Source organism: Vanellus vanellus, assembly GCF_965231255.1.
Source record: "Vanellus vanellus genome assembly, chromosome: 1".
Lineage (NCBI taxonomy): Eukaryota > Metazoa > Chordata > Aves > Charadriiformes > Charadriidae > Vanellus > Vanellus vanellus.
The window spans coordinates 115,534,836-115,562,328 of record NC_138905.1 but is presented as its reverse complement, the minus strand read 5'-3'; the positions used below and the strand labels follow the sequence as shown (position 1 = coordinate 115,562,328).

General features: G+C 39.0%; 1 protein-coding gene across 2 annotated transcripts; it reads right to left on the bottom strand.

The window, feature by feature from the left end:
* Window positions 1-255: 255 nt before the first annotated feature.
* Window positions 256-27,340, bottom strand: LOC309678995 (GA-binding protein alpha chain). 2 transcript variants are annotated; one of them, XM_082492215.1, is made up of 10 exons: window positions 27,317-27,340; window positions 22,997-23,097; window positions 21,171-21,315; window positions 20,186-20,270; window positions 14,696-14,941; window positions 9,200-9,394; window positions 8,341-8,397; window positions 7,190-7,330; window positions 5,637-5,829; window positions 256-1,468 (listed from the first exon to the last, which is right to left on the bottom strand). In XM_082492215.1, exons 2-10 carry the CDS (start codon window positions 23,071-23,073, stop codon window positions 1,240-1,242), a joined length of 1,368 nt encoding a protein of 455 aa, XP_082348341.1. In that variant the 5' UTR covers window positions 23,074-23,097; window positions 27,317-27,340; the 3' UTR covers window positions 256-1,239. The 2 variants fall into 2 exon arrangements, with proteins under 2 accessions (XP_082348341.1, XP_082348342.1); XM_082492216.1 differs by lacking the exons at window positions 8,341-8,397; window positions 9,200-9,394; window positions 27,317-27,340 and having other exon boundaries at window positions 22,997-23,282.
* Between the last annotated feature and the right edge of the window lie 153 nt (window positions 27,341-27,493).

Here is a 27,493-nt window from a genome sequence, read left to right as displayed (position 1 = left end):
GAAGAAAAAGTCTAACAGGCATCAGTACAGAAGCTCAAAAGCTGCAGCCTACTTTCTACTGCACGTGGAAGTTTGCATGAAGGACTCTTCACATCTCAGATTTCAGGATACATTCCAACTATTTCCATTCACCACCCAGACTTCAAACTGCACCCAGCTCTGGAGCATGCATTTGGTTTATGAAGCTTCAAAAACATCACTTGAAGTTCAGAATGAAATTAACTTTAAATGAAAAAATAAATCTTTGTATTTTAATATACGTCAGAGCGTACAATAATTTGGAAATCAAACTTCAGTTCTCTGTAAAACTATTTCCAACTTGCATTTTGTTTCTAAACAGGGACTACTGACTGTGATTAACTTAAGTCTTCAGTGACCAAGGCTGACTACCCCGCAGGTATAAGCACCTTGCAGAAGAGCATTAAACCCCGCCCCACCAAAACAACCTACTCTTTGGGTGAGGGCTATTTTTTAAAGTTTTCAAATCACCTGATGGGGGGTGGTAATGGGGAAGAAGTTTATCTTTGTTTTTTGCTAAATGGCTAGCATTAACAACGTCTTTCAAAACAGGTAAGTACTTGCCCTCATATATGCATATTATCTACATATTACAATGAAATACTCATAATTGGCTTTTCACCGAAGCCAGATCTAAACCTGGATCTCCTTCTTCAGCACTGATCTTCAGTTTGGTCTAGTCTTAGTCTCCCTTGCTTATAAACACAGAAGCTATTTTAAGAACCTGATGCTTTGTAACGTTGAATGTGTCTTTCGGCTCTGCTTGATTAAGTGAGAATAATGAGCACATTTAACTTGGAAAGCATCAAATGCCATTTGGTAGTTCAGCAGAGAACAAAAGACTGGAAAGGACCGAGTTCAGACAACTGGATCAGCCTGCTTGCTGAAGGTACTTCATTTTTGTAAAAAGCGCTGCAAAAATTATTTTGTACAGCTGTGGACACAGCGTTGACCACTTCTACCTTTCTCACCAATTTCAGATCGCATACCACAGAGGCCCTGACTCAAAGCTGCAGATGTTGTGGTGATCCCTTAACTTATACTGAAATATATGCTGTTAAAAGATCCAAATTTATGCGAGTCCCAGTTCTTTGTAGAAAACCATGCACTATATTGTATGACAGGAAACAAAAGAAGTTTCCAAATCTGATAAAGGTAAGAGCAGCAACTGCTCTGGTTATATTGGAAAGGCCTCAGGCTTCCACTTTCAGGTCCTAGTGCTTAATTATCTTTCTCTGTTTGCAGGGATGCTGTAGCTAGCGCCACCGCGGTAACTGGTTGTGCAATACCATGGAGCTGCATCTTGGCTAGTTTCTTCTGCTCACACTCTGTGACCAACCGATTCAACTCTGCTGCACTGTATCCGATGAGAGTTTTCAAGTCGCAGACAAATTTGTACACAAACCTCTTGCCTTGCACCTTGCAGATCATATCCCCATCATAGTAATACCTGTAAAAAGGGGAGGGGGGAGAAAAGTAAACTTTCAGCATCAGGAACTTCCATACACACCAGTCATTTACTTAAGGTCACTTGGAGGCCAAAATATTAATCTTTTTCTCATCATGATTCTCACATAATTTCATATACTAAGGGAAGAGGGTTGAAAGTTGTCACTGTACCTCAATATGTTAAGGAGAAACAAAACAGCAATTATTTGATATGCTGTAGGAAGCACCAGTTCAGAAATGAAGGTCTCAGAGCAGTTTAAAAATAACTGAGGGGGTGTGTGTGTGCATGTAAGTTTTATATAGTGCTTTGCCTTAATAAGAAAATGTTGTTTCCCCCCTCATTACTGTCTTTTGCTTTCTTTACTCTTGTCTCTGGCTTTTCTGAGGAAAAAATCATGTTGGAAACAGTTTGAAAATGAGTGGTTTCTATGATACCAAAGCAGCCATTCTCTCCCTGTTGTTTCCAAAGATGAAACTAAAACTATAAAAGCATGGTTTGCTTTTTTCTTTTTTGTATAGTTCATATGCTGGCACAACTACATCCTTTGCCTTTATTTACAGCTCAAAGTGACTTCTATAACTATGAATACTTTTTACAACGTGTCACAGAAGAGTTATCAGACCGAGCAGAAATGCAGTAAAGGTGCCAAAGTCTGTATGACCCACTGTACTCCAGAGACATTATAAATCTTTAGGTAAGACCAACAGAACATAGGTTAGAATTTTACAGTTTTGTTGCTGTTCTTGTCTCACTGCGGGCATTTAACAGAATGCATGTTACATTTCTCATTAAGAAAACTGAAGTGGTTGGGACATAACTTGGACCTGATGAGCTTAACAAGCTTATGACAAATTTAAAAAAAACAAAAAACAAAAAAACAAAAAACCCCACCAAAACGAAACCAAACCAAAACCCCCCACAAAACCCAAAACAAAACCACCAATCAAAAAAAAAAAAAAATCAACCAAAACCAAACCACCCAAACAATTTTATTTCCTCAAAATCGTCACCCAAATCAGCCCATCACACAAGACAGATTTCTTAACTGTCTAAAGCTCAGTCCTCTGAGCAACATGCTCGTGAAGCGAAGATGATTCTCATTCACCAGCAAAATTAAGTCAATTAAAAGACTAACTTTTGTCTTCTAGCTCTAATGGAAAACTGTCCAGGAAATTAATTATTTTTCTTCAAATCTCACTTCCCTAGTGGATAATTAAACAGATGTTGATTTTAGAAAAATTTACCAAGGTGTATATAACAAAAAAAGCTGCTCTTCCCTTTTTCACCCTGCCCTAGTTTCTCTACTGCCTGGTTTCCCTACAGCTGGGCAGAAGATCTAGCATATTTCCCAATAATATCAACATCATTTTCTGTATTAATCACCAATTGACACTGTAATTTCAGCCCATTAGTAAACAAAACATATTACCGTTTTTGTTTTAATAAAACGTTAGCTTGACAACAGTGTTTATCATGGGAGTAGCAAGAAGCAGACAGACATTCCCTTCAGACATTCAAGTGTCAGACATTCAAGACATTCATCCCTTCAGACATTCAAGTGTTAGAAAACATGTCAATATTGATGCAGCTGCCAAAATGGCAACATTTTGAGAAATGTTATTTCTGTAATTCTGTGACTAAAATACAAATGCAAAACTTCTCTAATAGTGATTTATGCAAATTACTGTGCAGACATCTGTTTAATATCCCAGCGATAAGAGCATTATTCAAAAGTTCTTCAGCTGCCTTTGAGATCTTCTGCGGAGTTTGTTGACAAAACCCAAAAAACATTAGCATCATTTACATCACTTTTATGTTCCAGAAAGTTTTCACATATACTTTCAGTACACAAATGCATAGATTCACAAACCAGGTTAGAAATATGGGAATGGCATTGCCACAATAGAGGCTGGGGAGCAGCTCTACTAGAAAGGCCCTGCTTTGGGCAGGAGGTCAGACCAGAGACCTCCTGAGGCCCTTCCTACCCGAGGAATTCTGTGATCCTATTAAAAAAAATAACATTCTAGTTTAATGTATATAAATAATGTAAGAACAGCTATGCAAGACCAGACTAAAAAATCTACCTAGAACAGGCTGTAGACTCCAACAGACCAAAAGCGTAGGGCAACTAAGATGATTAAGGGAGTGGAGCATCTCCCTTATGAGGAAAGACTGAGGGAGCTGGGTCTCTTTAGTTTGGAGAAGAGGAGACTGAGGGGTGATCTTATTAGCGTTTATAAATATATAAAGGGGGAATGTCATGAGGATGGAGCCAGGCTCTTCTCAGTAGCAACCAATGATAGGACAAGGGGTAATGGATTCAAGCTGGAACACAAGAGGTTCCACTTAAATTTGAGAAGAAACTTCTTCTCAGTGAGGGTGACAGAGCACTGGAACAGGCTGCCCAGGGAGGTTGTGGAGTCTCCTTCTCTGGAGACATTCAAAACTCGCCTGGACGCCTTCCTGTGCAACCTCATCTAGGTGTTCCTGCTCCGACAGGGGGATTGGACTAGATGATCTTTTGAGGTCCCTTCCAATCCCTAGCATACTGTGATACTGTGAAAAGCAGATGCCTAAATGCCTAAGGAAAAGCATGAAAGTAGAGTAAGCATATAATGACACTCTTCTTTACTTTCAAATATCTGGGGCTGGAAGTTGCATTTTTCCATACTTTATATCCTTCAAAATATTTCTTTTTCATTAATTTGTCCACTTTCCTCTCAAACTCAAAACATATACACACAAACTCATAAGTTATCCACAATACCGTGCCTAAAGAAGTTAGGCACAAACTAAAACAAAAGGGTATAGTTAAGCTGTGTATCTGGTGCCTGCCAGTTTCTTCTGAGTCCTCCTATTCATGCAAATGAGATCCTGAGCAGTCATTCTATACTGACTTTGTGACGTTCATGGTCTTCTAGACTTCGCTCTCCCCCAGTGAAAGTACTCATTCAGCATTACAAATAATGGTGTTACTTAAACCTTCCCCAAAAGACTAAAGAAAGCCAGAAAGCCGTTTCTCATAGACTTATTTTTAAATAGAAGTTGATTTTTTTACTTTTTTTTTTTTAATAACGTTAGATGAATTTACTTCCTTTTAGAAAAATAGTGTAGCCAATAGTGGAAATGCTGAAAAGCAGATCTTAGATCTCAGACTTCAAGCATATGCTTCACTGATATAATTGTTAAAACTGCTTAAACAGTTTGCAGGATTAGGCAATAAATACCTTGAAAACTAATCAAGAGAAAGAGCTTTAACCATACCAGATTACAAAAATTAGAAGTTCAATCTTAATGATTTCAGAGAAATTCAACAAATTGTCAAATGATTCCAGAGGCCAAAATACTCAGGGAAAGAAAGTCTAAAATTCAGGTACTTGTGTTTTTCCACCTCCTCAAGAACATCACCTACAGTGATTCAGTAATACAAGTCCCTTTTACCAATGTCAAGTACAAAATCATAATGGAACAATGACAAACTGAAACACCTTCATCTTTCTTCAGATGATAAAAGTTAACTATGTTGGAACCACTACTGCTGAAAGTTACCTGTCAACTGCATTTTTTAATTTAACATCCATACCGTAACAACAATGAAATGGATCAATGAACATTTGAACTTAGAAAAAGTTTTGTTACATACAGAAAAATATCCTACATACAGAAAACTACTAACAACTATGTAATTACAGGGAAGTATCACTTTATACCATACAAGAGGAAGAGGAACACAAACAAGTTAATGGTAAAATATAAAAATAAGTCAGTAATTCAGAATATTCGCATCTTTCTGTATCTTTCACCAATAATCAATATTGTTTGGCACATTACTGAAAGCATAAATGCTGAAGATGCATCAAAAAACTGTATTTCCAAAAGTGAGCTACACAAATTAATTATCATGTCAGCGAAAAAAAGAAATATATTTTCAAATGTTCAAGAAGTTATTGTATTAGCTTCTTTATAAAAAAAAAAAAAAAAGAACAAAAAAACCCAACAAATACCTCACCCCTGAGACTAGTACGATCTGATGGGAAGGAGTAGCTTCAGAAGATCTGTTTATCCCTTTACTAAAAAAGCTGCAAGTCTTGCATTATGATAGTTAAAAATAAAGTAGCCAAATGGAAGAAAATCACTGCATATCTGATTAGCTTCTAAATTTTCTTACCTCAAAGCCCGACTAAGCTTCTCGTAGTTCATTGTGGGTTTGTTTTTGCGCTGTCCCCATTTTTGTGCAACCAGTTCAGGCTGATTCAATTTGAACTCTCCTTCGTCACCAACCCAAGAAATACAGTCCCGAGCATCTTTGTCAGTGAGAAGTTCTAATAAAAACTGCCACAACTGGATCTGGCCATTGTTTCCTGTTGAAATAGGGATAGCAAGATCCATTTCAATTAGTCCTTTTTACATTCCCCTCATAGCTAAAAATTTCCAACCAACATATTAAAGTAGACCAACATAGAATACACGATGGAAGGAGAACTTGCACTTAATTAGTTTCTTTTAATTATTCTTTTGTAAACATTTTCCTGCAAAATCATCAGCATTAATCTATTAAAAAATACGCTGATGAACAGAGGGGGAAAAAATATATCAAGATTTCTCATAAATATGTCCCTAGAACTTAAAAAGAAACCCCAAACCAGTAACATAGTCATTTAGACACATATCTATCCCTAAAATAGAACAGATTTAACAAGAGCTGCTTATTCCTCTTCAGGCATACACACACACACACATATATATATACATGCACGCAATAGAAGTTTTTTTTTTTTAAAAATAGTTTAGTCTTCAATAGTAATATTAGAAATACAAAAAACCCCACAAACTTCAGCTTAAGTCAATACAACACCATTCATGTCCAATCATTAAGATTTCTTTTTAACTCAAGTATTAAGAGTTTAGAAATTTAACTGCAGATGAGATAAAGGTAGCAGACCTAATGTCTAAAGGGAGAAACATAGGGTGTTCCCCACTGATGTCAGCCCATAAAATCTTGGCCTAAGAATGAATGATATCATAATAGACTTTTATGAAGAGTTTAAAACAAAAATTCAATGGAAAGGAGAGGAAAGGTTTTAACAGAAAAATTCACAACAGTGGAGAGAACCAAAGGAAAAATGACAGCAAGAAAAAAATAAGATAAAGAAATTAAGATAAGCTATTAATAATCAAAGAATATGTACGAATAACAGTAATTCCAAAATCAAACTGCAGATTCAGTGTGCCGTTTTCCAGAGGGTGCATTCATTTAACAAAACAGGAATCTGAAACTTGCTAAATTCTAAAGTCACCAAATTGTGCAGGGCCAGGGGTGGGAAACAAGTAGAACAAGTAGTAGCAAGGCTAGGATTCTACAACATACAGTTTATTATCTTCCCTTTCTGCAAATGGAAAGAAGTTAAAAGCTTGAATAGATGCTATGTAGTGGTTTGAGAGGACAGACTGTTAAGTGATAGAAAGAGAAATAATTCTATGCATCTCATTTACTGCAAGACACAAAAGCTGTGGGATCACATTAATGTAGTGCCTGCATAAGCTAACAAACCTGCCAGGTCTGCATGTGTTTGTGATATATTTTGTAGCTACAGTCCCCTTCATACCACATGGACTTCTACAAACCTCACATATAGAGTGACAAAGGTATGTCCTACAAAACTGTAATTGAAATTAATGAGCGTTTACTGTATTTGCACTTAAAAATAACAGAGACAGTACCTGTTCTATTCCCAGGGGAACTTCTATCTTCCCCAGAGATCCTTGGAGCTCTCTGTACTTTAGCTGCCTTTGCACTGCTGTTTATTACTTTAATGGTGGTTGGGGTAGCAGGCTGTACAGATGCTGGAATAATCTGCACAGCTGTAAAGCAGAGAACATTGCAGAACATCAATTATAAATTGCTGGCACAGAAAGAGGCATATATTATTTATTACCTGTATTATCATAACATCTAGGAGCTAGCTTTTCCTTTGCTAAAACGACACACTATATAACTCACAATGCTAAGAATAATTTAAAGACTTTTTACCTCTTACAGTGGAAATTGTGGTTTTAGACTCATAGCAAAGATGCCACATTACAGACAAAACATCAGCTTTAGTTTACTACCATGTGTAATACATGTTTCCGTAAAAAAAACCCTCTCATGCCTTTGTTTTAGTCTTTATGCTGTTCCCATATGAACTACCCTAATGCCCTTTTCTCACCTGCTATTCAAACAGCAATCAAATACTCCTCTATTGCAATGGTGTAAGAGGTTGCAAATGCCACACTCTAGGTGGCTTTACCGAGACACAAACCCAGGATATAACGCACACTCTATCTATGTAACATATAAGCTGCTTACAAGTCTTCTGAAAATTGATTCATTTTAATAATTGATGACACTGCTTCAGCTGGAAGAATGAGGTTTCAAATAACTGGAAAGTTACTTTTCTAGTATTGGTTTCTAAACAAGTCTGCTCTTCCACACTCCCTTTCAATTTTCAGAAATGCTTTCTTTTGAAATTACAACATTTGAATATATCCATTCATTAATGCACTATCTAACGTAAAAAAACAGAAGAACTCAAGATCTCAAATATGCATCCTAGACAGCTTATTTCAAGAGAGTGGAAAACCTACCATACAAAATGAAAGTTAGAAACTTTCACAGTTCAGGTCATATATCACATTTCAGCCAATAACAAAATATCAAGAAAACCAACATTTTGTTTTGAAGTTTAAAATATGCCCTCCTCCCCTCACCAAGAAAAAATTCTCCCTCGAGTGACTTTCTAATGTTGTACTATTATAGTGCTGAACCAAAGTACAGTGCTAAACCTGCAAAGAGTTAATTGTGTCAATTAACTGCTGGAAGAAGTACTTACGCTGATCAATAGTAACAGTTGCTATTTCTCCAGAGTGTTCTTGGCTAGCCAACACATCTACAAATTAGGAAAAAAAAAAAAAGTTTTTATTTAACCCACAAATTTCAAGTCACTCAGAGATCAAAAACTTTCATATTTCATAAATGAAAAAAGTCAAAATTGGCTATCAGTTTGCAAGGGACGTGCATAGCTCTTATGACTAGAGATATTTAATGTCTGTCATTCAATTTTTAGAAACCAGGATGTACACGGTGCATTTCAAGGTATTTTATGCATTCTCCATCCCCTAAGACCTTTAGATGTATCACGTAACTGAAGATGAAAATAGTTTTTAGCCTGCCAAGTTACATCCAAGCATGGTAAATCTGAACTGCACATATATATTATTGTATTATGCACATACAATGCATCACTTATCGGTTGTGTTGTGTACAATCCGAGGATTTAATTATTTTGCTTAATAACTTTCACTTCTATGTGACACAAAGATGTCCATTAAATAACTTACAATCAATATTTAATCATAAAACTGTCAAATTCAGGAGACGCACAAACCAAAAATCTTTATTAAAGTAAAGGAGGAATCATCAGTCACTACTTCCTCCCTATTAGTTATGAAATTCGATGAAAGACAGGCAAACAGTGTTTAGCATGCAGACACGTTTCATAACGGCAGACAGCCTCACTAATACCTCCTGTTATCTTGTATTGATGCCCTCATTTTTACTGCCAATATTAAACAGAGGAAGAACAACTGCTCAGAATTGGGTTCATCTTAAAAGAAAGAAAGAAAAACAAAAAAAAGAGAGAAATGAAGAGGGGGAATAAGTAAAATTAGTTACAGAAAAATCTCCCGTACACTTTCGAAGAAGCTCCAAATGGCTCCAGAGGATTTCTCCCCGCGGGACGCGCTGGAAAAAGTCTTCTTGACTGAGGCTGCAGAGCTCCCGCCCAGGAATACTGAGTGCATTGAGGTCAATGTCAGTCATGCTGAACTCCTTCATCACCCACACCACCCAGTGAAGCACCTGGTCTGTTGACCACTGCACTGGGTCTGGGAAAGAGAGAAGAAAATGCAAATCCTCTCGTTGAGGCTCCTGCTCAATTATATAACAACTTTCATAAAAGTAAATACATAACATCAAGAAGCATAGTTACCATGACCAAATTTGACTGGATGGAAAGCTGACTCTTCTTAAAATACTGATGGAGTGGTCTGGCTTGGTGGGGAGATGGAAAAGGCAAAAAAGGGATTTTCTTCAGCAAAAGCTTTTACATCAGAACTACACCTGATATTTCTCAAACACAGAAAATAATTATTTTTCTTCTTCCATAGGACTTTAGTTTCAAAAAAAGAGTAGTCTCTCTCACACAAGGATGGTCTTCCTCAAATATGTTGATCAGCATGTGATTATGACCAAGTATTACGTTCTAAATTTATTCACGTTATCCCAGTTTCTAAACTATCAAAAATTACCATCATACTGGGTTTGGCTGGGATGGAGTTAATTTTCTTCTCAGAAGCCCATATAGTGCTGTGCTTTAGGTTGTTGACCAAGATGTTTTAGCTACTGTGGAGCAGTACTTGCACAGAGTCAAGGTGTGACTAACTAATGTCCTTGGGGTAGAACATGACTCACACAATAAACCTCTACAGTGGAAGAATGCTCAGAGAAGATGGGCAACGGTGAAGTGCCCATGCAGCTCAGAAAATACTGCAAATTGAGATAATGACTTTATCTCAAAAAAAAGACAACTAGGGGGTGGCCTTTGTTTTAGATAAACAGATATCAATAACTGAGTGGATCAACTGGTGGTATAAATGTCTCCCTGAGTCAGCCAAACCATGAACACGTGGTTCAGCCCAACGCAGAGCACACAAACTGGACAATTAGCAAAAGAATTTCAAACAGAGAAACAGCTTGAGCTGGTTTCAGCCCACATATTCCTTCCTGGTGACCGGGGACACCCAAGATCATGACGGTGAGCACATTATTGACAAGAATTACTATTGACGAGAAGCTCAACATGAGCCAGCAGTGTGCGATCGCAGCCCAGAAGGCCAACCGTATCCTGGGCTGCATCAGAAGTGTGGCCAGAAGGTCAAAGGAGGTGATTCTGCCCCTCCACTCTCGTGAGACCCTACCTGCAGTACTGCATCCAGCTCTGGAGTCCCCAACATAAGAAGGACATGGACCTGCTGGAGTGTGTCCAAAGGAGAGCCACGAGGATGATCTGAGGACTGAAGCACCTCTCCTATGAGGAGAGGCTGAAAGAATTTGGGCTTTTCAGGCTGGCCAAGAGAAGGCTCTAGGGAGATCTTATTGTGGCCTTCCAGTACCTAAAGGGGGCCTACAGGAGAGGTGGGGAAAGACTTTACTAGGGCATGTAGTGATAGGATGAGGGGGAATGGCTTTAAACTGGAAGAGGGCAGGTTCAGATTGAGCATTAGGAAGAAATTTTTCACTTTGAGGGTGGTAAGGCACTGGAACAAGTTGCCCAGAGAGGTTTTTGAGGCCCCATTCCTGGAGGTGTTCAAGGCCAGACTGGACATGGCCTTGGGTAACCTGGTCTAGTGGGAGGTGTCCCTGCCTATGGCAGGGGGGTTGGAACTCAGTGATCTTCAAGGTCCTTTCCAACCTAAACCATTCTATGATTCTATGATTATAGAGACTGGTAATGGGAATCACATTGCTATTGTGATTGAACAGCATATTGCAATTGCTGTATTTTTCTAAGTGTAACTTACCTTTTTATTGTGTTTGTAGTATAATTTGTATCACTCTGCTAAATCAGAAATCCCATGTAACATCAACCATCTTCAAGTAAATTTGATATTGAACATTACATCTCCATGCATGGAATATCTAAAAGAACCTGGTCAGAGAGTATTGGACTCCGACGCAAGGCCTCCTGTTCCTCACATGGCCACCCCAGTGAGTAGGCTGGGGCTGCACAAGAAACTAAGAGGGGACACAGCCAGGACAGTTGACACAAATTGACCAAAGGGATATTTCATACCATACGACATCAAAAGTAGCAATAAAACCAAGGGGCAGTTTTTTCCAAAGTAGCCCTTGCATGGAGACTGGTTGGGCATCGGTCTGCTGAAGGCAAGTGATTGCTTTTGCATCACTTTTTTCTTTTCCTTTCTTTCTCTCCTTTTTTTCTAAGTCTATAAACGTTATCTAGGAGCCACAAATTCCATTTTCACAGAATCACAGAATGGTCAGGGTTGGAAGGGACCTCTGGAGATCATCTAGTCCAACCCCCCTGCCAGAGCAGGGTCACCTACAGCAAGTTGCACAGGACGGTGTCCAGGCGGGTTTTGAATGTCTTCAGAGTGGGAGACTCCACCACCTCTCTGGACAGCCTGTTCCAGTGCTCTGCCACCCTCAAAGGAAAGAAGTTCCTCCCCATGTCAAGATGGAACTTCCTATGCTCAAGTTTGTGCCCGTTACCTCTTGTCCTATCACTGGGCACCACTGAAAAAAAGACTGTTCCCATCCCCCTGGTACTCTCCCTTTAAGTATTTATAAGCATTAATAAGATCCCCCCTCAATCTTTTCTCTAGACTAAAAAGACTCAAGTCCCTCAGCCTTTCCTCATAGGAGAGATGTTCTAATCCCCCTAATCATCTTTGTAGCCTTTTGCTGGACCCTCTCCAGCAGATCCCTGTCTTTCTTGAACTGGGGAGCCCAGAACTGGACACAGTACTCCAGATGAGACCTCACCAGGGCAGAGTAGAGGGGGAGGATGACCTCCCTCGACCTGCTGGCCACACTCTTTTTGATGCACCCCAGGATGCCATTCACCTTCTTGGCCAGCAGGGCACGCTCCTGGCTCATGATCATCCTGTTGCCCACCAGGACTCCCAGGTCCCTTTCCACAGAGCTGCTCTCCAGGAGGTCAGCCCCCAACCTGTACTGATGCATGGGGTTATTCCTCCCCAGGTGCAGCACCCTACACTTGCCCTTATTGAATTTCATAAGGTTTCTCTCTGCACAACTCTCCAGCCTGTCCAGGTCACACTGTAAGGCAGCACAGCCTTCTGGCGTGTCAGCCACTCCTCCCAGTTTTGTGTCATTAGCAAACTTGCTGATGGTACACTCTATCCCTTCATCCATGATAAATATATTGAACAGGACTGGATCCAGTACTGACCGCTGAGGGACATCACTTGTTACTGACCTCCAACCAGACCACTAACCACAACCATCTGTCAGCCAGTTCTCAACCAACGCCACTGTCCATTCATCTCACCCACACTTCCTAAGCTTGCCTGTGAGGATGATGTGGGAGACTGTCGAAAGCCTTGCCAAAGTCAAGATAGACAACATCCACTGCTCTTCCCTCATCCACCCATCCAGTCACCCCATCATGGAAGGCTATCAGATTAGTCAGACATGACTTCCCCTTGGTGAATCCATGTTGACTACTTCTGATAACCTTCTTTTCTTCCAGGTGCTTTGAGATGACACCCAGAACAAGCTGTTCCATCATCTTTCCAGGGATGGAGGTGAGTCTGTCCTTTGATAGTTTAGAAACTGGGATAATGTGAATGAATTTAGAATGTAATACTTGGTCATAATAACATGCTGATCAACATATTTGAGGAAGACCATCCTTGTGTGAGAGAGACTACTCATTTTTTGAAACTAAAGTCCTATGGAAGAAGAAAAATACTGTCCTTTATTTTGCTTAGTAAAGGACAGTAACATTGCACCATTTTTCACTGATGCTACCTAAAATCATGCAACATAATCCTTTGGGAAAAGCCATATCAAAAGGGTTTAGGTCTTCAAAACATTATCAGTAGTGAATTTTCATCAAAAAGCTGCTAATTTGTTGATGAAGATACTAAACCACTATCTTTCTGGATGATGATTATTTAATGACTGGACTTGACTTTTAATATCAATGTACCCTGTCTTTTCAAAAGATTCAAGGAATAATTCCAGATTAATAATTTCAGATAACTTCACAGAACCTAGCCTCACAACTCTTTGAAGGAAACTGGCCTCTTTTTCTATTTTTTAAGATGTATATTTATAAATGTTGGGGGAAAAAAAAAAAAAAGACACTTCTTTGGTTTTGGGAGACTACTAGTTAGGAACATTCTTTATTCTCAGAAACTTCCAACTATATTGTAACATAGAACTTAGTGATGCCTTATTTCAACCCAAGTCCCCGCAACGTCAACTCAGATAACATTTAAAATTTTACTCGTTCTAGGAAGGCAGTTTAGCACACTTTTCTGATATCAAGAGACCATATATTCTCTGAGAGAGATCTCTGCCACAGCCAAAACTAGTTTGATTTTCCTGGAAAATCTGCACTCCCGTGACACAAAAGACACTAAATTTTCAAAGTTACACTTGTGGGTTATAGGGTTTTCTTAAAGCAACAACATTATTAAAGTTTATAACAACATTACTCAACATAACAACAACATGGCTTTAAGGAATTTTCTTCTTATATTAATGGGAGAGCATGCTGAATATCAGTCTGCTCCTGATAACGCCTCACTTTTTTTTTTTTTTTTCCAGACATTCTGTGTCAAATCCCTGATTATCAACAGGCATAGCGTGATGAAAGCTATTTTGGAAATGCTTGTCAGTGAGAGCAACAAAAAGACAGGAAAGAGCCATTGCTTTAGTTATGAAAAAAAAAAAAACTTTCAAAATATTGTCAAGCTACATGTCCTGCAAAGAAGACCTGTGACTTTACTAGAATTCTTAAACACTTCCAAATATCCCACTTCCCAAATATATTTCAGTTTTGCAGGTCTGCTTACATACTGCAGCTTCATGTGCTAAATATGCCTTGACAGTACATTTCTGCAAGTCACAACAAGCAACTCAGCTGGATAATCTGAACATGATATAGGTCTAAAACCCACAGTTTCAGCTCAATCCTAAGCAAGGATTCAGAGGTGCTTTTTATAAGCTAACATTAAATTAGCAGCCTGTCAAGTAACAACATCAATTCAAAAGAGATGATGATCTACCAGAATAGTTATATTCAGGTTTGAATGATCTTTTTCCGCTTTGTTGAAGCCAAGTATGACTTTTCATTCAAAATCTGATTTTATACCATAGTCAGCATCCCACATGAACGATTTGTTTCAGTCTCTTTAGAGGGAAGCCCCACCAAGTCTAGTTCAAATTCAGACACATGTAAAAAAGAGCTTCATCACTAACATACACATTTTTAAGGAGGGGAAGAAGAAAAAAACCTGCTTTCTAAAAACTGCAGTGACAATATTTATGCAAAAAGGCCAACACTCCCCCCCCCCCAAATGAACAAAATAACCAGCCCCCACCTCAACACACACAGAGTCGTGTGGTATTACCATAGGGTATTCCAAGGCGCTCCTGCTCCTTTCGGTAGCCTTCCAATGCTGCAGCCCATCGTGTCACTTGTTCAGAGGTCTCATCCGAAATTGTTGTAATATGTTTTGTTCCATCCAAGGTTATCACTTGAGCTTCCTCAACAAGGTGAGCTTCTGCCTCTGCATGATGAGCATCTGGATCAATCACTACCTCCACAGTCTCCACAGGCTTCACAATTTCAAGGATGTTTAACTTGGGCTCTATCCCTAGACATAGAAAGAACAAATACAAAACTTAAAAGATAGCAATGCAAATATGACAATGATGTTGTTTTAAAGCTTTCTGATTATTAGGTGTTAGCATACTTGGGAAAGAAGCATGACACAAAAGCATCACCAAATTTCTGCAAGTGTCCTAAATTAGAATAACATATTCTATTATACAGTATATACTTTAGCAAGGTGAATACAAAGCTGTCCCTCTTTCCTCCCCCGGTATTACAGCTTCCTGTTCTATTTAGGTGATCCATTTCACATATCTTGAACAGAATGTTCAGCATGTGGGCATAAAGAACAAGTATTTTGGTCTGCATGAAATATACTGAACCAAAGGAAAAAGGCAAACCCCAAAAAACCAAACCTAACATCCACCTCTTTCCCCCAACCAAGAGGCCATTCTTTCAGCTTGTACAGTATTTCCCTGCCATCTCTGGGATCTACACATAGGAGTTAACATTTTCTTTCAGTGACCTGCAAGAGGCACTGTGTTCAACAGCAAGTTCAAAGAAAACTAGGAAATTCTTCATGTTTTAAGCTTTATTAGCTATTCATGTTTTGGTTTTACATCTGTCATTTAAGATATTAGACCATGGAGTTGGAAGATGTATCTGTACCTATTATGCAGCAATAAAGAACACATTCAGTAATGCCACTAATACTTGTATCATCACCTCTTCATCTTCCGAGAAGGTGCTTTGTCCAGCTGCTGCCTCACCAAATTTCTGACATTGTATAGAAGACTTTTCTTGTCATTATAATATGCTAAACAGAAAAAAAACTTTCCATTTTTTGTGACATAACATTTCCATTATAATAACAACTAACAACCACACTTCTTTAACAGATTTGTATCAAACATATTTGGACACTGGAAGAAAAAATAATCTGTAAAAATCCATTTTAGCATGACTTGGAAAACCTTGACTAGGGTTAGGCAGTTGAAAGTAGGATTCACAGAACAATCCATGCCCAAAATAACTTCAGTATCTTGTGCCACAAGGTATTACTTTGTGTCCCTCCCATCTAATCTATATTAACGCCCAATGTGAGATGGTAGGTTCTGTAGGTGAAGAGTCTTAAAAGCTAAAACCACAACCTATTCACAGTTTGTAAGGGAAAACAAATGAAGTACATACTTGTAGCACAAGCAAGAACAAACCAAGTATTTTTCGGATAAGTATTCCTCTAGACTTTACAAGCTTGAGAAAAATATTAGAAAGGGAATACTACAAAGACCTTAAGTACAACACACAGCAATATGAAATTAAGGAAGTGACAATAGATGTAGACAACCAGAAAGTGGTTGATTAGATGAAGCAGCAAACATGAAGAAAAAACAAACAAGAATCTTACTTTGGAGACTGTTTTATCTAGGCCATCTAAGATTAACATTTGCAGTGCAGGCTTCTTTTAAAGTCAGATAGAAATGGGTAAGGGAAAACACCAAGAGTTAAGATTCTAGAGTTAAGAAAAAAAAAGCTTCTAGAGAGGAACAGTTCACTATTGCTTCACAAAATAATTTACTGTCTGTCAAATAACTGCTTGTCAAAAGAACTGTGAATCTACTGCTTTATCCATAACACAAACACGGAGATCAAAGTGATGAATTTCTGTAGAAGAATCAGTTTATAAGTAAAAATGTTGTGAAGTAACAGTCTGCCACCTAATCTACTGCAATGTTAGATCAACATTAATTCATTTGGTTTGTCTGCATTTCTTCCCACATCTCTCTCTTTACCTACTGCATAAGAAAAAGAGATGTTCAACCTTCCTTGGACAGCATGTAAGCTGCGGAACACAATGTCACACAGCCCAGAACCATAAACTGGTACAAAAAGTACAAAAATTCAAGGACATTAGCTATCAAGGCATGTCCAGATGTTGCCAGTACAAGCCACTTCACTGCTAATTGTCTGAAGCTAGAGCATATACTACAATTAAGACTGACTTACCTGTTTTTGTTTGGTTGGTTTTTTGTTTGTTTGGTTTTTTGTTTGTTGTTTTTTTTTTTTTTTTTTTTAAAAACTTGAAATGTCTAGTATTAACTACAGCCAGAGACAGGACATTAGTCAAACTGCACCCTTAATCTAAATCAATATGTTTCATTACACTTGTGAACCATTCCTTTCTATAATAAAAATAATAAAAGCCTAGTTATTGCAATGAGGAGTTACACACTTAAAACAGGACACAGACGTCAGCTACCTAAATCCGAAGAACCTTTTGTGCTTAACTACCACTTAGTCCCAATATCTGTGTAAGTATCTATAGTACAGCCATGCACACATGGTCAGAAATCCTCAAAGTAGCTAGACACTAACCTTGTATGTCAGTCAAGCATTTAAAAAGTAGATGGAAGAGCATCTGTTTGGGAAAATGTTAATCTTGCAGGTGTGCTTTGGGTGTGCATAATAGACAGAACTGAGCTGAACACAAACAGCAGCTACAGACATGTTCATTCGCAAACACGGCCTTGACTCGTTTAAGTTTGTGTATGTGGTACGTGAACGACTTGAACAGCATGTTACCTGGACCACCTGTTCAGAGACTTGGCAAACGAGAAATATAAAGCAAAACTACATCGTCCACCTCCATAACACAGGTCTCTCTCCTCCTATCATTCAAACCAATGACTGTCAGAGATTGAAAGTGCTAGAATTAGAGCAGCAATCTAGTATCTGTCTCACACAATTCATCTGAAAAAAGTGTGGCAAGTTCTTCCATTCAACCTTCCTTCTACTCTGGCGATTAAGGAAGTAGAAAAAGAAATGAAAGACTCCTTCAGGTGACAGACTGCCAGCCAGAACTTCCATCTCTGAAGTTTTCCTGAAAAAGATTTCAACCTATTGCATACAACCAGCACTGGAATTTACAGTCAGAAAAGTTTATATTCCCTCCACACTACTCATTTCTTTTCTTTAAAAAAAAAAAAAAAAAAAAAAAAAAAAAAAAAAAAAGCAAGCAACTAAAGGTAGGGTCAGAATCAATTTTATGATGTTATCATATCTCAAGAAAAAAAACACCTATCAATCTAAACAACTTAAGGATGGCAAAATGTTAAATCTGATATTATCTACAGCCTGACAGGGAGGAGAAAGGCTTGATCAGATATAACTTGTGTCGGGATTAAAAAAAAAAAAAAAACCACCAAAATATTTGCTATGGAGGTCTTCCAAATTAAAGCTTTTTTCAAATTCTTTGACATACGATGCAATGCAGTTATTTTGATCTCCACACACTTGCAAGAGGCTTAGTTCAGAGCAGTACAGAACAGAGCTGCGCTCAAAATAGCCGTTCTCACAATGGCAGGAAAACCATATACATTTCCATTCTTCAAACCAGGAGAAAAGAGTTAAGGCAAGGTGGACTGACAGAATGGTCTTTCTAGTAAAAAGAATAAACAGGACTGATATTTTATCTGCTGTAACTTATATTAAAATACCTTTGTATGAAACACTATAAAAGAACTACAATGGACTATATTTCAGTTGGTGTTTATTCCACTGAATTTACAAATGGCTTATCAAAATTTGATAGAACATGAACCAACATAACAACTCGTCTCTTAAGAAATAAGTGAGTTTCAATCATCACAAGGATTAGCATCATTGATTACTGCTAGCTGAATTCTATGTACTATACAAGTTGAGGAAAAATAAATAAACCAAGAATCATTCAATATCTCATCCATAGAAGAAAAACACGCAGATGGCATAAGAGGCTGTTTTTTTCTCGCTGGCTTAAACCGTCACTGCAGTCAGAGTAACAAGTCCATTTCCCTGTTAGTGATCTAAAGAGCTTCCTTTTATTATTTATATCCATGCTATTTGTTTTCTGATATTCTCTCCTGCCATACTTTACTTGCCTTCAACAGACAGATTTGTTAGGAGTTGCTTAAGTGTCAAGTATCATGGCCTGAAAAACAACACTGAGGATTGTTCCAAAGTTATATCAAAGTAGTTAATACTCAGGTGTGTAACAGAGAGAAAGTTCTTTGTGCTATATGATCATGCACCTCAGTTTTACATTAAAGAAGGAAAAATACCCCAAAACTCAGGAAGAAAACAGAAGATAATAGTGAAGATATTTATCATCTGCATCTTTTTGAAACTGAAGGTCTGAGCACTGCATACTACAAGTTACTGGGCATAAGTTAAGAGCAGTTATTCTAGTACCCTGAACGATATTTCTATTCTACTTTTAAAACTGCAAAGGTAGTTCAATCCCCATTACATATGGGGAGCTGAGGATTCAACCTAGCAGTAGTCACCTGACACTCAGCATTAAATGCAAATCGGAAGTCTTACTTAATACTATTAATACAAAACAGAAAGGCTTTCTTCTGTATACCCTGTGTTGAAGCCACAAGAAAACGAAATGTGCTCCCCAAATTTTGCTAATCTACTTTGCTGACATAACTCAAAACAGATAACCAAGGATACTCTACTCCAATAGGAACTTGTTGCCACTGTTTATTTGAAAATATGACAAACATGTAGCTGTTTCCAGAGCCCAATATGAATGTTGTCTTCAGTGAGTGGTGGCAGTCCTTCCACTCAGACATATGCAGGAGGCAAAAGAGAAGAACAGGACAAAAAGTAAAACAATAAAGCTACTCATTCCTAAGGATTCAACAAGGGGAAATCCTGTCATACCTGATAATACAAATAAAAAACTATACATCAAAAAATCCCTACCCACCTGGTTAATGTTCCTTTGTCACAATGGTTTACTCTGAATTCTCATTCAAAAAACCCAGACAATAGTGATCCTAGCCTTTCATACATATTTTTAGTTAGCTACATATATTCTCATAATCTAGTCATTCCTCAAGCACACAAGCCCACTTGCCTCACAAAGATGAAATTGTCACCCACCTGGACAAAAATATTTTGCCTGCTTAGATATTTGGCCTGGTATGAGTCATTGCTCACCCTTAATGAGAGCCTCATACTCTAATTGTCACTATTTGACCCAGTTTTATTTGGTTTGCTTTTTAGAAATTGATATGAAGTTACTATAAAAGACATTTTGAATAGATCAGTCCATAACATTTATTTTAATTATTACAACTTATAACCACAGTACACAATTAAAGAGATATTCTGAAGCTATGTGACCATTCAGTGATTTTCTCAATTTGGCAGCTAGAAATAGTAGGGGATTGGGTTTGCTCGCAAGTGCTCCTACAACATTAATTTGTCTGTACAACAGACAAACATAACTGCTTACCTTGTCTAGATATTACTTGTACACTGAGTTGCACTGTTCCATCTGTTTTTACTCCTTGCTCAAAAAGGCTTCGATCTGGGTCCAGCTTAATAAAAGCAAAAAAAAAAAAAAATATATTTTTAATCTGTATCATATTTTTATCAGACAATATCACAGTTATAAGAAACTCAATCTATTTTAAACTTCAGAAATACTTAAGTGCCTGCAGCAAATTTTCAGAAGCATGCAAATATTTTTAGTACTATGTACACATAGTACATGACAGAAAGAACTTCAGAATTTGAAACTCGCCACACTAGCTAGATTAACATACAAGGACGTTTTTTAAACTAAAAAAGCAATTGAAAACCTGGAAGTACCTTCAGTTTGTGAAAAGTATCTACAGTTCTTTTTCTCAGTTTTTAACACATAAAAAAATCTTGTCTTTAAAGCAGCATTATCCCTGTTGTTTCTGGAAAAGCCACATATGTTCGATTATGACTACAAAGAAAACATCCAGCTAAACACAATGTGAAACAGTTGCGCTGTCTAACATGTGGTGATGCCTGCAGAAATAGTGTTGAGGGGAAACTTTCTTGAGTAGTGTTTTGCTATCTATGCACCTGAACAATATAAAAACCTTCTCGCTTTATTCAGATTCAAAAGAAGATTAGACTCGCATAAGTTGAGGTAGCCCACATTTGTTGCTGCCCGAAGAGAAAATAGTGTAGTTGCTCTCATTCTTCTTTCACTTGCAAGGGTTTTTTTTTTACTTTTGCTTTCTTACCCTCACCCCAGGAACCCTGAAAATTTTTTTATTCTAGTCACACTGAATTAGTACATATTAAATAGCGTGATGATAACAAACCGGAAATAAAATTAAATGCTTGATTACAATTAATATACCAAATGAAGCATGAATTCCACAAACAATGGAAGAAAAGAACACAGTATGTAAAATGGTTCTCCATCAAGATGTTAAATCTTTCATAACATTTCAATTTACCTGGATATCTTGCAGGCATATTTCATGTGCATCCAAGGAACACTGCAGTCTGGGTTCCAGCAACTTCTTAAGATTTCCAATTGGTTCATTGATGTCAATAGCTTGACTCACAAATTCTGCTGTGGTGTAGGTTTGCTCAACGATGCTTAAATACCAAATTAATACAACAAATCATTACCTACACGTTAATACATCTTGTGCAATACAGTTGGTGTACAAAAGCTTAAAAAAAGTTAGAGGTAAACAACATAAAAGGTAATACTGACTCTAAAATCTAAATACCATCCAGAAAAGCTCTTAGCTTGAGTAGAGAGTGAATTACTAAATTTGGTCCCACTGATTCTACAGTTGTGTAACTCTTCTTTAAAAAGTTATTCTTTTAAAAGTTAAAAAGCTAGATTAAATACCAGGATTATTTTCAAATCAGTTTTCAAGAGATTAAGCCATGATTAGTATATTATACATTAACTTGCATGTAAACTAGTTCTATTTTCCTTGCCTAGACTGTATTTAAAAGATATTTAAAAGATATATATAGATATGTATGTATATATATTTAATATATATATTTAAAAGATAAAAACAAATACAGAAACTTAACAGATGGGGAACAAAGAAGGAAAAAAATATCCACTCTTATGCAAAGTAGTTGTCCATGTCTTTTAACCAGTCAGCTCAAGGATAAGCTTAATGCATACAAGACAAGCAGAAGGAACTACAGCAACATGGAGCCCTGAAGGAAACATTAGTCGCATGTCATGGTTGCCCTGCACTAAAACGACGACAGTATTGGTGTAGGCTTTCAGAAACATCAATGTTATGGGACCTGTATCTTAACAATTACCTTAGACAGCTGGTGTCCCTACATTTACACAGAAGGAAATCAGAAAAGTATATAGACATAGTCAGTTTGTGAGCAGTGAAAATATACAAAGAGCTCAGAATAAGAAGAAACTAATCAGTAGTTTTGAATCAGTTCTCCAAAACAGGTTCTTAAGGAGCAGGTCACCTACCAGCTTCAGCTATTTCTATCCAACACATTAACTGCCTCTCTGTGCTTTCAAAAGCAGTTGTAAAAATTAGGAGGGAAGCATTAGGAAGAAAAAAAAACAGGTTGAGGTAATTTAGTCAAAAGCTATCAGACTTCGATATCTACGGTTTCAATGACCCTAACAATATAGTCAATATACAGAACATCATTTCTGCTCGGTTAAAAACAAATGACCCTGTATAACAGTAAAGCAATGGACTGGAGAAACTGCAAGGTTCATCTCAATTACAGAGGGATGCACAGCTGAAAGGTTTGCAGCATGTACATGTAGACATATTCCTACATACACAAGAGTAGGGGAAGAGAACTATTACGAATTTAGCAAGAGACAAACAAAACAGTTTGGGATTTAAGCAATTAAGATTGAAAAATATGATAGCACTATACTAGTTTCCTATAGCGTCTACAGTTCCACTTCAAGAAAACCACCATGTAATTACATATGAAGCAGAAAAACTGAGAGCACAACCAAAACGAAGAACTTCATATCCAGCAATAAAGCTGAAAAATTGCGGAAACAATCAAAAGCAGGATTACTGAGATCACAATGAGCCAGCTACTTCTGCCAGTTCAAAGTTAGTTATTTCGCCTAGCTAGAAAACACTTGTACTTATTTCATAACCATGGCTATCTCTGAAGCATTACAAAATACCCAATAATAAATCTGAATAACCAAACTTAGTGTGCTCAGCCACAAATCTGAAACCAATTAAAGAAAATAAATAAATAAATAAATTGCAGCCTAAGGACACCAAAAAGCAAAGAGAGTACATACCTTTCTTCAGTGCATTCCTGTTTCTCAGTTCCATCGATTTCTATTTCTATCAGCTCCTCTGCCTCTCTCTTAGTCATGGCTAAAATGTCTTAAGAACAAAGCTATGAACAGAGAAGAAATTTTTTTTAAGTCATAGACAAACAAAACTAGATGATGGGTTGTGTCCTATCAAACATCTTTTAAACCAAATACCAGGATAGCTTTTTTAAGACAAAAATTCACCTAAAAAATAAAGCCAAAAGCTAATACAGATTTCACAAAATAGATGATAATACCTGTTCCTCAAACACTCCAGGGGAAAATCCAGTACTATAAACGGACATTAGCCACAGAGCCCAAAGCCTGATTTTCTTGGAGGCATCCAAATTTATGGAATGTTATGGGCCAGCTACAGCTTTTAGTGGCTGGTTGCAAAGAACTTCTTAAAATTCTTTGAAAGTTACGTGTATTTTGCCATCTAGATTCAGCTACATACTACCTTCTTAGCAAGGCTGAAAGATGCTGTTTATAAATTTCAGCAGCTTTTTACATAAAATGCTGCAATAGGAAGCTAGACAGAAGATCCATGATTTCCTCATAGGTAAACAAACTCAACAATAAAGCATTTATTGACCGTTTCATCTTTCCACCCATTCCTCTCATGGGCAATCACTTGACAATAGGTACATAATGAATGCATCTTGCTAAGTCCCAAATTAATGTAGTATGTTAGCAATTAAAAGGAAAACTATTCCATGACGATATTCTCATTGACACTGCAGATTTTCATGCCCTGTAGAATACTGGAGTCTGTTGGAACATAAGGGGGAAAGAAAGAATTACATACAGCCTTTGGTCTGTAAAGACATAGTTTGTGTAATACTATCATGTTTCATTGACCATCCCACACGTCATAAGCATGAAATACATACAATAGAGAACTGGGCCAAATTATAGTAACAGTTTACAATAAATAACACCACCAACTTACAGGAAAAGGAGTAGGAAGTAGGAGTACAGAGGAGAACAACACATTTGAAAACGCAAAACAAGCTACTACTTAAATATCCACAACAGAAGAGATTAGTGAGGAATCGTCCTGGAATCATTCTTTCCCAGGAACAAGTCTACCCCAAACCCAATTGTTAATAAGTGAATTTCTTAAAGACAAGTTAATAAGGGAACTTACTAAACTTTAAAACTTCTCAAAAGGAATAGTAACAAAGTTGTACAGATTTTTACAGAAAAGGTTAAAAGAAATTCAAACTGCTCATCTTATTATATCCTTCAAAAATTATTATAAAAAATTAGTTTTTAAGAAATCAAGTGCTGCATCTGATAGGAATCTGTAAGAAGCTACCAGGGCTAGACAGGAAGTAAACAGCACCTCATGATGTGCACCTCAGACCTCACAACACGAAGCAAAACTAGGATCTGTTCTGCTCACAGATCTGGGTCCATGAAAATCCCCTAACTGCCAGGGTAGGGTCCGCTGAACTGGAGTGGTAGTGTCCACTGAACAGAGTCCTGGGAGTCCAATTTCCGTATCACTTGATCTTGTCTATCACCTTCACAATAAATGAGGAAGAATGAAACACCACTTCTGAAGAATGTAGACAAGCTAAATTAAATATCTGAAAGAACTGACACCTGCACGCTTACAGGTGATCTGGTTGAATGTTACAAGATTTTTCAAAATTCAGGTTTGAGCAAAGTCCCTTACTGAAAACTCCCGAAGAAGCTAACTGGTACCATAATAAAGGGGGAAATTCATTCTTGCAGTAGCAATCAGATTAAAAACCCCAAACAAAGTAACATTTTTTTTTTCTGAGGAAGGGAGTTTACCAGTAAGGTCACAAAAGGGGTTAGACTAGGATTTCTGTTCCTTGATGTATTCCTAAGTTATTTATTGAGAAAACTCTGCAGACATATACTGCTAAATACAAAGTGATGCACAGTGAGTATATATTATAACAGCATAGTAACTATATAGAATTAGGTAAGAGATTTTGAAGTCCCTATGGATTGGACTCCAAATTGGCAGCTGGACAAATAACTGTTCACTCACTCTTTAAAGACAGTTTGTGGTTGCATTTCATAGACTCTACTACATTTCTGATTACCCTGAGGAGATAGGAGAAGGGAGCACAGGCACAGGTAGCAGCAGGTCCAGAAAGAGGAAGATGGTTCCACTGGACACAGATGCAAGCAAGGGAGATGATGGGTGGAAAGAGGAAGAATTACATTATGAAAACATGTGAAATCATTAACAGAATCACAGAATTTTCAGAGTTGGAAGGGACCTCTAGAGATCATCTAGTCCAACTCCCCTGCTAAAGCAGGATTGCCCAGAGCACATTACTCAGGACTGCATCCAGGCGGGTCTTGAAAATCTCCAGAGAAGGGGACTCCACAACCTCCCTGGGCAGCCTGTGCCAGTGCTCTCTCACCCTCACCGTAAAGAAGTTTTTCCGTGTATTTGAACGGAACTTCCTGTGTTCTAACTTGTGCCCATTACCCCTCGTCCTGCCACTTGGAACCATTGAAAAGAGCCTGGCTCCATCCTCCTTCAACCCACCCTTTAGATACTTGTAAGCATTAATAAGGTCTCCCCTCAGCCTTCTCTTCTCCAGGCTAAAGAGTCCCAGCTCTCTCAGCCTTTCCTCATAAGGGAGATGCTCCAAGCCCTTAATCATCTTAGTTGTCCTAAGAGAGTTCAGAGAAACCTAATGGGGAAAATTGTTTTATTTTTCCTGTGCTAAATAGAAAGAATCTTGATGATATAAACACTTCACTCAAAGTCTAGAGAACTTGCTACAGGATGATGCAGAGATTGAACATGTACATCGGTTCAGAAGGGACTAAGCTTCCTGAGCCTTCCCTGAAGGCTACTGAGAAACAAGAGAACTCAAACAGCCTGGTTTGCTAGAAGGGTCAATGTGGTAGGAATACCACAACAGCAGCGTTTGTTGGAAGGAACATATAATACCGTGCTTCATTTGTGGAAGTTACAGCCTATTGATTTTTGTTTGTTTTTATTTTTCCTTCAACCTAGAAAGCCCTAAGACTTACATGTTACCCAAGAAGGAATCTGGCCATAATGCCCAACACAGACCTCCACTAACCCAAGAGAAGGCACCTGTTAACAGAGCCTTTTTTGCCCCTGTGCAATAGCCCACTGCTACTCCAGTACCTTTTACAGTTTGGCATTTGCAGTCAGGGGAGAAAACCCATTGCTCTATTAAGATCCATATTTTCTTTTCCCTGGAACACAAGGAAGTAAGCAAGTAACAAGCCCATTGCAACAGGGAAACAAACTCACTAGTAGAATTAGTGTTTGTTATCCTACCAGGTAATTATGAAGTGGGGGCAGCTGCTGGAGCCCATATGCATTATCGTCTAATACTGAAGCCAAATCACTGGAGATATTTGTGCTGCCAAGAAACTCCAGTGTTGATGGAGCATTCGGTACTATCCATCCCTGTCATTGTTCGAGTTGGTAAATACCAAAGCAAACTATATAACAAAGAAGACAGCTCATGCTTCACAGATCAGCTTTTGCAAGTTACCAGCCAGTTGGGATTTAGCACAAAGACAGCGGACCGCTAAACGGGGTGGAGTCATGCCAGGTTTCAAGTGGTTTCCTTCCTTATCGATAGTCGTAAGTTAGAAATAAACCCGAGCCGGGCGAAGTGGTTGTGCCGCACGCACCTGGCCGAACACCAAAAAGCAAACTACGTAAGATGCCACATACCCTCGTACGTTTTCACCCAAAAAAAAAGTTTTTACGAGTGGAGTAAGTTTTTACGCCGCGGGGACGACTGGCGGACCTCGGTCGGTGCTGCCTGACTCGCCCCCAGCCACGGCGGCGGCAGCACTTGGCCCTCCTCCCCCCCCCGGCCCCGCCACCTCCGCCGCGCTGCCCCAGGGGCCCTTCCCCGCGCCCCACCGCCGCCCGCCGGCTCCATTTCCCGCTCCCAGCACTCGACCCGGAGGCGCCAAGGCCGCTCGAGTCGAGGCACCCCGGCCTCCTCCTCCGGCCGCAAGGCCGCCGCCAAGGGGCCTCCCGCCGGCGGGCGGGCCGGCGGGGGCCGCAGCCAGGCCGGCGCAGACCTGCGGCCGGGCGAGGCCGCTCCTCCCCGCAGGCCCCGGTTCTCCCCCCTCCACACACCCCGCCAGCTTCCCCCCCCTCCCTCCCCCCTTCCTCCTCCTCCTCCTCCTCCCCGCGGCGCCTCGTCGTTGCTTGAACCCGAAACGGAAATGAGACTCGCGGCGCCGGGAAGAAACGGAAACAAAACACGGGCCGGGCCGCCGCGCCGCGCCGCGCCGCGCCGCGCTCACCTGCCGCTGCCGCCGCCGTCCGCCCCGCAGGCCCCGAGCGGAGCGGCCGCACGACACCTCCCGCCGGCCGCGGCCCTCGCAGCCCCAGCGGGTCTCGCCGCCGCCGCCCTGAGGAGGCCGTCGCGCGCTCGGGATTGGGCAGCGCGGCCCAGCGCGGGCCCGGGCAGGGAGGGCGCA